The following is a 17,022-nucleotide window of genomic DNA, read 5'->3' on the forward strand; positions in this document are numbered from 1 at the left end:
AGAGAGAGACTTAGATTTTTTAACGTAGCTTTAAAAGAATTTCAGTCATATCGCTACGATGACTGCAGTGTGGCAGTGTACAGTGATGCCTAGCACTGGGGCATCATGCCGCAGACATGTAGCATCATGTCCCACCCAGTCACATTATCCTGACACTGGGGCCGACCAGTCCTAACACTAACCTCTTAATGCTGAGCGCCTGTTAGTACCATTTTTACAAGTCTTTTGTATGACTCGGACGGGGAACGAACCCACGACCTCCCGCATCCGAGACGGACGCTCAGAATTAGAAAAGGTTAATAAAATCACTAATCATAATACACCCCACCCCACCCCCCGAAAACATCGATACATTTACAAAACTTTCAGGACGTAATTATGTTCGCGTGTTTTTATAGGCTACGAGTTTTTCCGTGGAATCACGCGTATACGAAACCTTCAGTTTGTCACGGAAACCAAATTGAGGGGGGTAACTCCTTATTTTAATGGTATATACATTTTGAAATTAATATTTTCCGGGGGGGGGAGTGGCGCCAGAATCTAACCTTGCCTAGGGCGCCAGATAGTTTGGCGCCGACCCTGGCTGCAAGGCGCACTCGGAAACTCCACTTCACCGAAATATATCTATGGGGATATCTATTAAAGTTTCTCCACACCGTTCTGTCAACTCGTCAGGAGACTTTCAGCGATCAACAGATTTGGATGGATGCAGTGAGACTCTGATCTTAGAACGTCTCACAAGCAATCGACATTCCCCGTAATGGCAAGTTGATTGCCACAAATACTTGTATCCTGACGTTCGACTGCTCCAATTCCTCTTCATTAATTGCATGCCCATGTTGATCCTTTTATCCCTAATCCTATGCGCTGCCGTAACTGTCAGAATATGTCCACCAGAACAATAGCTAAGGGAGGTAATAACTTATAAGAAATGTTTCAAGAAATTTCGTAGACAGAATATGTATGTATGTATGTATGTATGTATGTATGTGTGTGTGTGTGTGTATGTGTGTGTGTGTGTGTGCGTGTGTGTGTGTGTTTATGTATGTATGCTGTGTTTTACGGCACCTCAACACAAAATGTTACTATTTAATGCCAACAAAAATTTATGTTCCAAAAATGTAGAAGTCAACTGCACAAAACTTCAGGAAGATAAAGCCGTCCGAATAATTTTATAACAAAGCACAATATAAAATATAAACGTAAGGATGTAAGCAGTCTGTAAAATGTACATAAAATAACAGGTAAAGGTAACACATTTAAAATCCTTATAACGTGATTAAAATTGTATAAATCGCATTCCTTTATAAAGTCCACTGTTTTCTCAGGTGGTTTATCGTCGTACAATTTCTTCAAGCTGTTCATTTCCAAATAATGTCTCTAGGAATGGAAATCGACACACTCAACATGAATATGTCCCACTGTCAGTGGACACTGGCAGGGTGCACACTCTGGGTTCAGCTTGCACGAGTTGTGCATGAGTCCGGTATGTGTGTCCGATATGCGATTGTCTCAATAAGACGTCATCTCTCCGATGTGTTCTATGCTAACGTTACCACTTACCTATAGTGGGTCTGATACTCTTAAGTTTGTTTGCGGAATTTCCATTCTACGTATTTTACCAATTATGACGAACGTTCTGACTTACGTTTCATGTTTCATGAAAGGTTTCATCGGAAACGGGTGACTAGGGTAGCTCTGGCTGCTTTATTTGCCACTTCATCACTCTTTATACCACTGTGACTAGGCTGACAACATTACACAACACGTTTCCTAGACTGTATGAGAAAACCACGTTTCTCTAATATCTGGGATATTAACGTGTTGTCAAAGTTAAGATTCTTCAGGACTTTCAAAGTAGAAAGCGAATCTGAAAAGAAGACGCGATTTAGTTTTGAGAGGTTTCAGTTTTGTTCAATACTCTGAGTATGGATGCAGTTTCTACACGAAAGATTTATGCTTTGTCCCGTGGTCGGTCTGGGATGGTGTCATATGGTGTCGCTTTGGCAGCTCCAACATTGTCTCCATCTTTCCAGCCCTCTATATACAGGGATGTATGGCTACAAAAAGAAGCTCCATTTCATGAAATTTACTCTGAACAATTGGAGGATTTGTTGAAAACATGTTAAATTCGCAAAGGTCATGTTCTTTTAGGAGGGTTTGAAACCACGAATACAGAATTTCGCAATACTTCTAAAATAGACTTTTGCTTTCTGCACGTGGGGATGACTTATGATGCCTTAAAGATGGAATAATGTTTGGTATCTGAACGTACATGGTGTGGTATTTGGGCCTACATTGTATGCGGGATTAAATGATTTAGAGGATAGTTTGGTATCATATTGATGAAGCAGTTTCATTCATATGGAATAAAGTGATGGTTTATTTGCCTCAAGACAGATGATTTCCAAAAGGGAAATTATAAATGTACCAATGCAGAGTCCAAGTCCCTGACCGTCCATCTGACCATGCATCTGGAGGGAGGACTGGCGGCCTGAACCGTACAATATCGAGCCACAGTGAAGTTTCGATTTTATTTATGCCCTGTATACACGGAGCTAGTCTTTACGATCAGCTGCCTAGTCTGTGTTTGCTACGATTCATATTAAATCCAATGCTTTTTGACATATGTTCCTGGGGTATCTTATATATGTAAGAATAATTAGTTTACGGTCGAAAGAGCTTTGGATCATCACAAATACGATGTAATCAGCAGAAATAGATACAGTTAGTGTTTTTTCGATTTTTTTTTAAAATACCGATTTCTGAACCTCGTTTGTTTAGGCCAAAGAAATGTGTTTTTTGCTGGGAAGCCAGCGGCCTCTCCTTTTTCTCAACTATTAGAGTCCTCTCCTCCAATGACACGAGTCGCGCCCCACTGCAAACATTTTGCCTCTACTCGGTCACATCGTATGACATGCTTCTGAGACGCTTAGTGTCTTTTCTACAACATCGAATCCCCGAGGTGGATGCGTTGTAAAAAAGGAAATGAATAATGAATTTGTTTTTCCAATTTATATTTGCATATGATGAAATAAAATTGAAATGTATTGTATAGCAACGTAACATAATCCTTGCGACAAAATGGTCTTAGGACCATAACACAAATGAATTCCTGTCAATGCTGAAGTTTTCATATTTCAAACTAGTTTGATTTTTAAGAAACTCCTTTGTTAAATTTGTATTCAGCTGAAGTTCACCTTCAGAGTACACCAACGCTCAAACTCATCGCCAATATTAACACGAATCATATCTTTATCTAGTGCAGGTTATTTGTGCGCAATTTCTCAGATCTGCTTAATACCTCTTTCAAGCTCCTCTTGATTTCCTTGTCAGCATGTTGTTCTTCTGTGAGTCTTTGACGGAATGTGTCCAACTTATAACATCACTGCTTTTTGAGCTTCCGTGGAAAAGAATGGAATTGAAAGCGACTTTAGTGATTGTCTTAAGGGATTGCGCTTCCTAATTCTGAACTCAATATCTGAACTCCGTTTAAACCTAACAATTTGATTATTCGATATAACTGTTAGTGTAAAATACTTGGCCTTTGTAAATAATTCCCTTTAGATAAGAAGAATGATGCAGTTTACGAAAAATGGGGGGGGGGGGCCATTACTTATTGCTTAATAGCGTGTCTCTTCATATAAGCAGCATAGTACTTGTGTAGATTGATTAGCAAATCCCAGACACAAAGTCTGTCAATTTGGAAGCCTTCTGTACGAAAATTGGAATACTCGGCTCTCGATAATTGCTACTTTCAACGATCGAAGTGGAATATGGAAGTAATTTCGGCGCCTACATACCCGTATGTTGAATTTCTGCAGAGAAACACCTGTCCAAGCTGAGGTAGGTATCACTCTTTCTAAACGATATCTTTATGATATGGGTTTACCTCAGGACACCATATTGCTAGATACCCTATTTAATATCAAAATGAAAAACATAGGGATATATCTTGATCAAGAAATTGAGTGTTCGCTAAACGTCGTCAACCTTTTGATCCGCTATAGATTCAAAAAGTATGCACGCAAGTAAACGCCAGCTTCGGATATGCTTCAAATGAGATCAGAAATAGACTCACGAACACAGATTCAATTGATCAAAATCTTGAAACCTTTGTATGCGCTTCTGTAATTTTTGATAAAATTAAAGATGTCTCGAAACTATCCAACGGTTTGCTTATTCCTTCTGTGGATGAGACCAAATCAGATGGACTGATCGTTTACCATGCTCTTTGATATTGTTCCATACGTCCGCAACACATTTGTAAAAGCTCTTGACTGAATACAAGTACTGGCAAGCACAGGTTGAGGTGGAGGATGGAGAGACTTGCACGACTCACACAGGACTTTATTAAGATCAAATCTTGACTACGGCTTGATTGTGCACGGATCAACTTAAAAATCTTTTGTGCACTTGTTGTTAGGATGTGCAGTCGGGGACACGAACTTTGTATGGAGCATTTGAAACGTTCACTCTAGGAAGGTTCTATGTTGTCGAAAATGAAGCATCACTTTATCCAAAAAAAACAGGCTCCTCAGCATACTACCAAACTATCGTCAAATCCATCTAGTTCCGCATATGATGTCGTCTGCAGACCCAACATGCAAACCTTACATCTTTTGAAAACTAAATTTAGCTCGTGATTGTGTTATACAAATTCGTCCATAAATAGAATCTGCAAAATTCCATGTTGCTAATAGCAAAATCTTTTCTATTCACAAATTAGTGCAACGGTTATTTAAACCCTTTACAATAATATTTTATCTTTGCCATTAAAAATGACCGCGTACGAATCCTCTTGTATTCCAGAGTAAGCTGAATGAAACCAAAGCCTCTTGTCGTAGCCATACGTCCATGTATACAGAGTTCAGAAAATGGAGACAATGTTGGAGCAGCCGTTGCAACATCTGACGGCAACGTCTCTATCCGATTCCCGGACAGAGCCACAAGTTTTATCGTAGATATTGCAGCCCTGTTTAAATCTGTGAACTCATGGAAACCTGAAAACCCGCAATAAAGCCCATCATTTTTTGGGATTCCATTCCCACGCCGAAGGTCTTAAAAACCTACTAGCATAAAATCCAGGATTAAATATTATGTGCTACTCATTTGTATTAACGGTAATAAATTAGTAATAGCTGTAGGGTTTAACACAGTCAGGGTAAGCACAGTACTGGATATATGGTGTAAATTGTAAGTAAAGTTCTAGCAACATAAAGATTTTTTTAATTTAAAAAACAACACTCCCACCACACTGGGTAATACCGCGTTAGATAAGAACAAACGTACGGTACTAAGTGATATAAGCTAAAGAATGAAGATGTTAAAACTATGTAAGCGGTATATAAAACAAATTGAAAGGTAAAACATTCAACATCCTTACATTATGCAGTCAAAAGTGTATTGTATCAGAATTTGATCAAAAAGTAAAGGATTTTTTGGGGGGTAGTACATCTTTATAAAAATTTCTTCATTGAGTTCACATAAAAACTTTGGTCCCACGTGATGAGGTAGTCAACACGCTCGATAAGAATGTGTTCCAATGTCAGTAGTTGTGATTCATCCTTCATGAATTAATAGGTTACTGCATTTGTATTGAACAATATAAACATGTTTTCTGAACTATACTGCACGACGTTAGGAGTAGAGTATTACTCAGAAAAAATGGGTTCATATTTTCCCATACAAATCGAGTAATATTTTTATTATATACTCATTTTGCTTTTCTACCTAAGCCTGAATAACAAATAGAACACGCTAAAATGTACAAAGCAATTGAATTTCATCTGGATTCCAAAGTAACCACACAAACGTATTTCAACAAAAACACAGTAACAGCATTCATGCGCACATAGCACAGCCCAGCAACCTCTGAACTTGAAATCTCGTTTTGGTCTTCTTAAAATTGAAACCGAGTGTCATATTGTGAATTAATACGCATTGACTGGATTTATTAGCCGGTTCAATCCCGTACGATGCATGTAACTGGAGGGACTGGTCTTGATGCAGCTGCACTTGTGTTATTATTCTGTCATTGACTGTTTGGAATCACAATGTTGGAACAAAATATGAATTATTTTAATTGAAATTCTCAAAAGACGCAGAATTAAGTAGTGTTTGCTAGGGAATTTCACGTTCATTTCGTATGAGTGCAGTAAGAAGAATGTGATTTCTGTTGGAAATGTGGTCGAAATTACATTACAGTTTCGAGATGTGGATCAATGTCTTGAACCTAAAATTTTGATTGGCAGAAATAACTAAGAAAGTACATTTTGAGGAACTTGAAGATGCAAATATGTATGTACATTTATTTTTTTGTCAGTGTTATTACCAGCTAAAGACGACATTAATTTATGCCCTGTCACTTGCTTGCTCTTCGTTGGAGGGACCCCAACTATTTACATTACCTGTACAACTTCCATCGCAACTTCAAGTGCAAACATTGTCTCAAAAAGTAAAACGGAGAAAATTGCAAAGCGGCTGCGGTGTGACAGTACGTTTTGCCATCGTAAATATGACATTTTCGTCGTCTTGTCTAATTGGTTTGAGGGTCTTTATCTTATTTTATATACCAAAAACCCGCCTTCTTGAGTTGCATTTTTTTCTCTTTCGAATTTAGAGTTTGGGAAGACTTGTAAAATGGCACGTACCTGATGTAGACGGGATAGTTCTTGAACTTAATATGCCTTCCTATGCTAATTTTATAGACCCTTGAGAGCATGGGTCATAGTCTGAACCAAGTGATTTTTGAGTTGTTAAGAACATGTCTCCTCAATAACTATTTAAATGATCAGAATGGTATTTGTCAGTCAATACCGCGTGTCTCACGTTTGTTGTGGACGGATCGGATATCACAGTCAGTAGTTTGCTTGGTTGAAAGTTTATTTTGTGACTCAGTGAACTCAACCACATCATTCACTTTATCATTTCTACTTTCAGATGGCCCAAGCAGCATGTGTAGTTCATCCACATATCCATCTAAGAAATGAGCATACACTGCTTGCTGACAAGTAAAAGCAGTTCATAACACACGATACTGATTTAAAGATACGCGTGTTTTATAGTAAGAAAAAATGCAGTATGGAACAATACTGCGCGATTCTGACAATGTAAAGCCAGTGGAGAAAGAATGAGCATGTAATAAGTATGCATGAGTTATGTATTTGTGTATTTGTCGTGATTAGCACAATGCCAAATAATATCCGCGATTTCCTCTGTATGGCGGATCACAATACCCATTGGTAGATTTCATGTTCTTAAGCTTATTTCTGGAGTTTTCATTCCACATATTTTTCTAAGTAAGAAGAACATACTGATATACATAATATTTAAGATGCTACGTATGTTTAATTTGCATTTGTTTCATTGTTTATTAAGTTTTTTATTTACTATATGCCATGGGTTATGTAAAACTATATTTTGTAGCCGACCTTTATAATTGTTTTAACAAACCTAATTATTACTCCGATTGTTTAAGAAATGAAATGTTGAACCTCATTCTAGTTATTCTTTTGTGTCTCTAGTTTTTAAAAATAACTTTAATCTTGTTTACTTAAAAATTATTAATTCCTACGATAACATCTGGGCAGAAATCACTTATATTGCTGTATTCAAGTTTAATTTGGTGAAATTATTTATTATTCCCTGGAAATAAAAAGTGCTGAATAATATTCTTGGAATGAGACATTAGCAGGAAATTATAGCGAAGTTAAAACAAGGAAACCTTTGATTATATTAATGTGGTTCAACAAAAGACTGTTGGCACATCATTACAATTCAGGTCATTAGCACATTAATAAATTAGAGACTATCGGCCACGGCAGGCTTATCGACACTTTCAGCGTTGGAAATTTTTTGGAATACCACTAAAGATTATTCAGAACTTTATTTATTAGGACTTGTCTTAGTAATTCTGATATCATTCGCTATACCGTAAGTTCTTTTAACATTTTCACTTCTGTAATGTAGTGACATAAAAAAACAACATTTACTTTTGCGACCATTGTTGTTTCTCACTCTTTTTTCTACTTAATTTAAGACCATAGAATAATAATAATAATAATAATAATAATGAGGACTTTGTATAGCGCCTAATCTTTTGAAGCTCTAAGCGCTTTACAACATTAGACAACACCCATAACATAAAAAAATCACATATAATGATATTATTTAAAAAAATCAAACACAATGAAACTAAAAAAACATTAAAAAACATGCTGAAAATATTTAAGGTAGGGAACATTACTAGGTCTTGAAGTTTGTTCTTGCAGTCCAAATAAGTGAGTTTTAAGAGCACTCTTGACTGGGATCACTGTGGCTTTGTGTCTAAGTTCAGTAGGCAATTCATTCCATTTTGCTGGGCCCTGGTATGCAAAAGAACGTTGTCCATATGACTTTGTTTTCGTAGTGGGATTAATGAGTATACGATTCTCAGAAGAGGAGCGTAAGTATCTTGCTGGTTTGTAGACATGGGAGAGGTCGGATAGGTATGTTGGACTGGAGTCCGTCAGTGAAACGTAGCACAGAGAATGAATTTTGTGTATGATTCTGGATCGAATGGATAGCCAGTGTAGGGTACAGAGCAGCGGGGAGGTGTGCTCTGATCGTGGTACTCTAAGCATGATCCGAGCCGCTTTGTTTTGAACTTTTTGAAGTTTCTGAAGTATATATTGAGACGAATCAGACTTATGGACACGAGTGTAGAGCAACTTTGATCGCTTTGTCTGCCATTTTATTACCCTAATTCTAAGGTGACTAGGACAGTCAACAAAATACTTTTACCAGATTGTATAAACAAATCATGTTTTTGCATAATTGGAGACACTGAAGGGTTGTAATGTTTTGTTTTTGTAAGGTTTTAAGTGAGGAAAGGGAGGACGAGGACATAAGATAAATTATTTTCGGGAGGTTCAACTGTAGTTCAAAGGTTTCAGTATCGCTGTAATTTCAGCGCTAGAAATGTTTTCGTTGCTCAAAATGGTTTCACGAGGTGTTGCAATGGCAGCTCCAGCTTTGTCTCCATGGTTTGAGTCATTTGACTCGTTTGTATAGATGGAGGATCCATCTTTCGAGTTGTTTGCATACAATGAGGATCCATCTTTTGAGTTGTTTGCATACAATGAGGATCCATTTTTTTGAGTTGTTTGCATACAATGAGGATCCATCTTTTGAGTTGTTTGCAATACAATGAGGATCCGTCTTTTGAGTTGTTTCCATACAATGAGGAGGCTCTAATATCATGGAATTTACTTTGAAAAACGAAAGAATTTGTTGAGAACATCTTATTCTCAAAGATTAAACACGATTGTGGGAGGTTTTGATAACTGACATTGGAAATCATTTTTATCGAGTGTATCGACTTTCACCCAGTGAGTAAATTGTTTCATAAATAAAATCAATGACGATGTCCTGCCAGAGAAAATATTGCAACTTTTACAAGAATGCGGTCGACATCAAGAGTTGTGAACATAAATTATATCTTTCTAACACCGAAACTACAGTAACCTTGAGTTTTATATACCGTTGAAGGAAACTACAGTAACCTTGAGTTTTATATACCGTTGAAGGAAACTACAGTAACCTTGAGTTTTATATACCGATGAAAGAGTTTAGCATTTTCATATGCTATGTTTTATTTTGTAGGATTACTTTTGTACGTTTTTGGAAAAGGATTTTCTTCCTAATGCAACTTTTACCAATATAGTTTTTAAACTTAACCTTCCATAAGTATTGTATTGCTGGGATTGTGCTAAAGTGTCATCAAACCCCATATATTTTATTAAATACGTTACTGCGTTTTTTGTCAATGTAGGTGCTGCCTGTTTCTAAGCATCTTGCTCTGAGAAAACGGACTAACATGGTCAATGGGTTAGTGTGTACGATATGTAAAGCTCAAAAAATAAGCACAGCGTTTAATTCAATCATGTTTCATTATATTCTAGTTTAAAGAAAAAGAAATCTTACCGACATGATAGGGCAGAATAGTTCAACACTTAGACTGTGTTTAAATTTATTGGGACATTTTCATCCATCTCTCACTTTATTTGATACATGAATTCTGTCTCAAATTCAGTCACGAATTAAGAGAACAGGTCATCATGCCCCATACAAATATATGCTCTTATCGCCAGCAATGTAGAACAAGGAGCACGATTCATATGATAATGCGATATGGAGTGAAAATTATGAAAAATATACATTGACGACGGAGGTGGCAAAGTTGAAAAAAAAATGACGCACCCATTGGTCATTGTAACTCTTTTGTTTGTTTTACCTCTTTGCACGGCGGATTCAATGATGCAGTTGGACGGAGAAAGCAGTGTTTTCCGTATCATTCTGAAGAGACTCGGGGACTTGGAAGAAAATGTGCGTAAATCCGACAGGAAACTGGAAGAAATACCTGTACTAAAGAGACGTCTTGATGATGCTGAAAGACGCTCGTCACATATGCAACATCTACAATACAGACTTGAAAATTCAGAAGAAAAAACATACGAGTTGGAGAATCTGGTTAAAAAAGAAAAGAATACTGATGCAAGTCAGGACAGCTCTAGGTCCTCTACTGTATCGATTTCCGAGTCAAACGTTACGAAGGAAGACAAGGCAGTAGATTCAATATCCGGAAATGCTTCGGTACTAAGTTCAGCTTCTACCCCGATGTTCCGTCAGGCTGAAAAGAGTGGCAATGTCGAGATCTTTCCATCGTTCCAGCATCGAATTCAGAGAGGTATCACACCTACAGTTTTCATTACATGTTCATTCAAAATATTACATTTCGCACACGATTTTCAGTACCGATGTTTCGTCCGTATTTCTGTATTAATTCTCAACCTACTGCACCATACACCCATGCTGGATCTGTTTACAATGTGTATATTGAATTTCATATTTCAATTTCTCAAACAAGCGTCTTAAAGTTATTTTATACAAGGTAGGAATTAATAAAAATTTTCTTTGTTTTGTATTAACCAGCATTTGCAACCCCGTCTCCAACTTAACAACGAGGAACTGTAGTATGTGTTTCAATTTTAAGATAATGCTAAGAAAACAAATGTCCCATGAAAATATTAAACCACTTACGTGTTTGGTTCTGAGGCGGGAGAAAGAACTTGCTTCTATTTCGTGTGAAAGTACGTCTCTACCGTATTCCAACACTAGATCCAACTCGTTCTTTCCTCATGTTCAGAAGAATTTTTGTATTATCACAAATATCGATAAAGGTTATACACGTTATAATCCGATAATTGTGGGGTACTTTAATTTTCCTCACTACCTGGTTAAAATGCGACACTAGTGTGATACTAGTGGTTTCAGTAAATATATATCTCTAGAATTGCATTTCATAAAGTTATGCATAATTTCTCATTTACCTGGACTTGTATGTATAGTCCGTGTTTTCAGAGGTGGAATGACATTGGCTCAGTGGTTATGGCGTTAGTTTCGTGACCAGAATGGTGCGGGTTTGATTGCCACCATAAAATCAGCCAGTATCAGTTAATGTGATGCATCCTTTGGCAAGGCACTTTACTTGCCTCCTAAGTAATACACCCTTCAAAGTGTTGATGTGCCAGACCCAACTTAAAAAGCCAAATAGGTTTTGTATTTAGTGAGTCACGTCTTGACATTATTTTTCCTTTCATGTATATTGACATGTGAAGGCTATTTCCTTACACGTCAATGGACTTGTAGAAGCTATTTCCTTACCCGTCTATGGATTTGTAGAGGCTATTTCCTTACACGTCTATGGATTTGTAGAGGCTATTTCCTTACACGTCTATGGATTTGTAAAGGCTATTTCCTTACACGTCTATGGATTTGTAGAGGCTATTTCCTTACACGTCTATGGACGTGTAGAAGCTATTTCCTTACACGTCTATGGATTTGTAGAGGCTATTTCCTTACACGTCTATGGATTTGTAGAGGCTATTTCCTTACACGTCTATGGACTTTTGAAGGTTATTTCCTTACACGTCTATGGACTTTTGAAAGTTATTTCCTTACACATCTATCGACTTGTAGAGGTTATTCGTCTATTGACTTGTAGAGTCTATTTCCTTACACGTATGTGGACTTGTGAAGGCTGTTTCCATAGACGTACATGGACTTGTGAAGGTTATGTCCTTACACGTCTATGGACTTTGTGAAAGCTAAGTTCAGAGAATAATAAGGGTTTCATTAGAATAACAGTTAAACGTTAATCTTGTTAAATCACGCAAGAATCATAGCTGAAGTAATGATTTTTGTGAACAATCAACATAGTTTCGAGCAAGATTGTTCTATTGACTGAATATTAAGTGAATGATTGTATCATCTATCCCTTACTCACCTAAAACTTACGAATCTACACACTAAATAATGGATTAAGAAAAACAAACTTTTGAGTTTTGTTATCATTGTAGCAATAATAAAGGAAGAAAAGACCAAGAGAAGGAGTATAGTAACAAAAGTTGCCTTTACAGCATTGTTCTTCAACGCTCCGATACAACTAATGCCAGGCCGATCTCTTGTGTTTGATAGGGTTGACTACAACGAAGGGAATGCGTACGACAAAACATCAGGTATTATGACGTGTCCAATCAGTGGCACCTACTTTTTCTACACCAACGTTCTCGCCACCACCACTGGGTTGGGCGTCGTCACTGAACTTGTACACGAAGGAAACAGCAAAGGGAGAACCTATGTATTTGGCGGCTCCAATTATGATCAAGGTGGCATCACAGCAATCATTTATTGCAGAACTGGTGAACGGGTCTGGGTCAGGACCGTTTATGGTTCCCAAATACATGGTGAAGATTATTCTTCTTTTTCCGGATTTATTCTCTGGATAGATGCTGATGCATCAAGTAGTAACTGATTGCAAAGAAATATACAACAGCAGTTAGTTCACAGTAGAGCATCCTGCAAAACAAAACAAAAAAAAATCAAACAAAAAATTGAATCATTAAATTACTTAGTACACATGAAGCTTGTTGAATTGTGACACTCGACCTGTTTCTTTTTAAATTCTGATTCTAAAGTGTAAACCCCCATAGAAAGCGATAAGTTACAGTACAAATATAAGATAACATTTTTGGCTACCCAGCACTGATGACCTCGGTGTTCATTTATCACCCCAATGTAAATAAACCAGCATACCCCAGCATACCCGAGATAAAAAGGCAGATACATAAGACTGAGTGTAGAAAATAGACCAGACAATAAGAGCTTGCATGGTAAACACAGCACCCTTTTGTTGGTAAGTATGCATGTGATACGGTTTAACAGCATCTCAGCACAAAAATGACTATATGGCACAAATTAAAAGATCAAAAAATGTAAAACTGAAAATCTGCAAAGAATCTTTATGCAGATAAACTCTTACAAAATAAAACTAAACATGTGCAATACATTATAAAGGATAAAGGTAAAGATGTTAATGAAATACATAGTAAATATAAATTGGCATGGCTACACAAATATAAAGTTCCTAAAATATATGGTCAGAATTTCATCTGAAAAATCACATTTCATGAAAAAGTCCAAATTTTTCTAAGGTGGAAGATGGTCATAAAGAAATAAAACTAGTTCGCATGAAAGTAACTTCCGTCAAATAGTCTGGAAGTCTACACACTAGACAGCGTCAGGATATGCATTCCGGTTGAGGTTCACCTTAATACCATCTCATCTGTGCGATTTCTATTCATGAGGGGAGCATTCTCCACTGATGGGTTTTGATGTTCTGACATTGATGGAAGTTTCATTCCACATATATTGCCATGGTTGAAGAACATAGTGAAGTATGTAATATTTGGAGTAAGAAATCTTCCATTCAGAAAAGGATGACTGCAGAGCAGTCTTCGTTACTTTTTCTGCCCTTTCATTTTCAAAAATACCAATCTATCAACCAACACTATAGACTGCTTTATCCAGTGTGTATGATCACATATTTCTGTAATATTTTGGATATTCACGGATTGTCAGAATTAAGATTCAACAAGGCTTTCAGTCTGGAAGGGTATCTGAAAAGATGAAGTTTTGGAGACTTGTAATGGAAGCTGCAACTTTGTCTCCATGTTTCGAACCATCAGTATACCGGAAATAATGGCTACAAAAGGAGGCACTGATTTCACTGAATTTACTCTTTTGGTAGTCAAACTCTAATGCTTTATAAAAACAAGTTACAAGCATTGGAGTCTTTTCTTTGCTAAAAATCTATAAATTAATTACTGAAAATAGAATGAAAAGTCTATTAAAATTTATCATGAATTTTTTTTCATGAATTTGTTCATCTAAAAATAACAAAGGAAGAATATTCCTCAGCCATGGCCAGCATCCTTGACTTTCAAAATGGAGTTGCATATAATTATCTGAGGTTGGATTCAACAATGTTTCGTTCTGGATTAATTTGGAAATAGGATCCTTACAATCATGCTAACATGAAAGACGAATGATTAGTATCAATTCTTTAAGGCTACAAATATTTCGGTTGACATCGAAACAAATGACCAATATTTATATTTCACCAACACATAGCTATAAAATTAATTAAAAACCTTTTTCTTATATATCAATCAACAGATAGTATTCATCTTAAGTATATGAGTAGTTAAGTGGGCCACTTTACCGTCAATGGGAATTAGCATTACAAGACCCCTTGGGCAACTCTAGCGTCAAGGGAAATTTAACATGGAGAAAAATCGTGGGCAACTCTAGGGACAATGGGAATTTAACATAGAGTTTGGGTCTGTCTAGTGACAAGGGGAAATTAACATGGGAATAGAGTTTGGGTCTGTCTAGGGACAAGGGGAATTGAACATATGGAAATTGAACATGGTGGGTCTGTATAGCGTCAAGGGGAATTGAACATGGTGGGATTGTCTAGGGAGAATGATGGTAGAGGGTCAAACACAACAGAGACAGAAACATACATACACTAGTACAAGCGTGAGATTTATATATAAAGCGTTACCAAGACCTGAAATCTTGCTGGGGTGTTCAAAAATTTGCATAATTGTAATGATGCTATAAATAGCTATAATCAAGGAAATGCTCAACGACAAAATGGATGTGACTAAAAGTAACGCTAAAATGACGAAATTGTCCCAGAATTTAAAGGAAAATAAACATATCCCCGAAAATTAAGTTACAATGGTTTAGACTAAAATGGATAAAATTAGTAACTACTTACAATATCAACTTCTGTGACGATCGTGAATAAATACCTATGTATCTATAATTAGCTGAAATTCCTATGAAATCCCACTATCTATTTATAGCTCCAACTTGTGGGTTTTTCCTTTGGAAAATCCCACTATCTTTTTATAGCCTCAGCTTGAGTGACGTTCCTGTTTATGAATTCTAGTATATATCTATAGCTACAAAATGTGGAAATCCCCAAGTCGATATTTATAGTCTCAAAATTTCCAGCGTCAGTGACGTCACTGTACTGAACACTAGGGGATAAATGTCAACAGTGTTGCAAGTGGCTGACCTGAATACACGCTACTGCAGGTAGGTAGGTAGAGTGTATCTGATAGGGATAAAGTGAGTTTTTATAGGGACAAACAGAGACCAATACACACACACACACACACACACACAACGTACGCGCGCAGACATACGCACACACACAGACACACACACACACACACACAGGGAAGAGGAAAAAAAAAACCCCAAATATACTATCAATACAGAAGGGAGATAACACAAACCCCAAATAAACTATCAACACAAACGTACGCGAACGCATACAAACCCCAAATATACTATTCACACAACGTCGCTAACGCATACAAACCCCAAATATGCTATCCACACTCGGGAGGAAGAAGAAAAAACAACCAAATATACGATTTACACAACGTACGCGAACACACACACACACACACACACACACACACACACACACAGAGGGAAGAGGAAAAAACAAACCCCAAATATACTATCAACACAGAAGGGAGATAATACAAACCCCAAATAAACTATCCACACAAACGTACACGAACGCATACAAACCACAAATATACTATCAACACAGAAGGGAGATAATACAAACCCCAAATAAACTATCCACACAAACGTACGCGAACGCATACAAACCCCAAATATGCTATCCACACTCGGGAGGAAGAAGAAAAAAACAACCAAATATACGATCTACACAACGTACGCGAACAAACACACATACACACACACAGAGGGAAGAGTCAAAAACAAACCCCAAATATACTATCAACACAGAAGGGAGATAATACAAACCCCAAATAAACTATCCACACAAACGTACGCGAACGCATACAAACCACAAATATACTATTCACACAACGTCGCTAACGCATACAAACCCCAAATATGCTATCCACACTCGGGAGGAAGAAGAAAAAAAACAACCAAATATACGATCTACACAACGTACGCGAACACACACACACACACATACACACACACAGAGGGAAGAGGCAAAAAGAAACCCCAAATATACTATCAACACAGAAGGGAGATAATACAAACCCCAAATAAACTATCCACACAAACGTACGCGAACGCATACAAACCCCAAATATACTATCAACACAGAGTGAAGAAGAAAAAGTTTTTTGAAAGCACCTAAGCCCTCACCTGCAATGACCAACTCTGCCAAACACATACACCCCACCCCCACTCCCAACACTACAAAACCCATTTAACCCGTTATTTTATGGCATCAGTGTGTGATTTAGGAAACATCAAGACACAAAATGATGGATGAATAGACTGACTATTGTTTACCGACTTGCATGCCTAAAGAGCGTGCGTGAAGGAAAACATCCTTCCATTTCAATTCTAACTAAAACATGATCCAGAGGGATAGAGAGAGGTGAAAGAGCACAATTTCATAAAGTGTGAGTAAAAACAAAACACGCCATCCTTATTATACAATGTCAAGACCAAGAGACACTTACGTTTTCTTTCTGGTCTATTCTCTTTTAGAAGGTAGTATGAAATTTCACATCAGGGCCAACGCATCGGCTCACATTGTCAATTTTTCCATTTCCATGT

General features: G+C 37.1%; 1 protein-coding gene across 1 annotated transcript; it reads left to right on the forward strand.

The window, feature by feature from the left end:
* The first annotated feature begins 8,110 nt into the window (after positions 1-8,110).
* Positions 8,111-14,579, forward strand: LOC149794276 (uncharacterized). Its single transcript, XM_089968428.1, has 2 exons — positions 8,111-10,729; positions 12,402-14,579. The coding sequence occupies exons 1-2, from the start codon at positions 10,234-10,236 to the stop codon at positions 12,854-12,856; spliced, it is 951 nt and encodes a 316-aa protein (XP_089824554.1). The 5' UTR covers positions 8,111-10,233; the 3' UTR covers positions 12,857-14,579.
* Positions 14,580-17,022: the final 2,443 nt, after the last annotated feature.

This window comes from Sinohyriopsis cumingii, chromosome 8 (genome assembly GCF_028554795.1).
Source record: "Sinohyriopsis cumingii isolate HCF-2022 chromosome 8, ASM2855479v2, whole genome shotgun sequence".
NCBI lineage: Eukaryota > Metazoa > Mollusca > Bivalvia > Unionida > Unionidae > Sinohyriopsis > Sinohyriopsis cumingii.

Coding starts and splice junctions, on each gene's coding strand:
- LOC149794276 (XM_089968428.1), top strand. CDS start 10,234: ATGACGCACCCATTGGTCATTGTAACTCTTTTGTTTGTTTTACCTCTT. Junction 10,730..12,401: donor CCAGCATCGAATTCAGAGAG/GTATCACACCTA, acceptor TTATCATTGTAG/CAATAATAAAGGAAGAAAAG.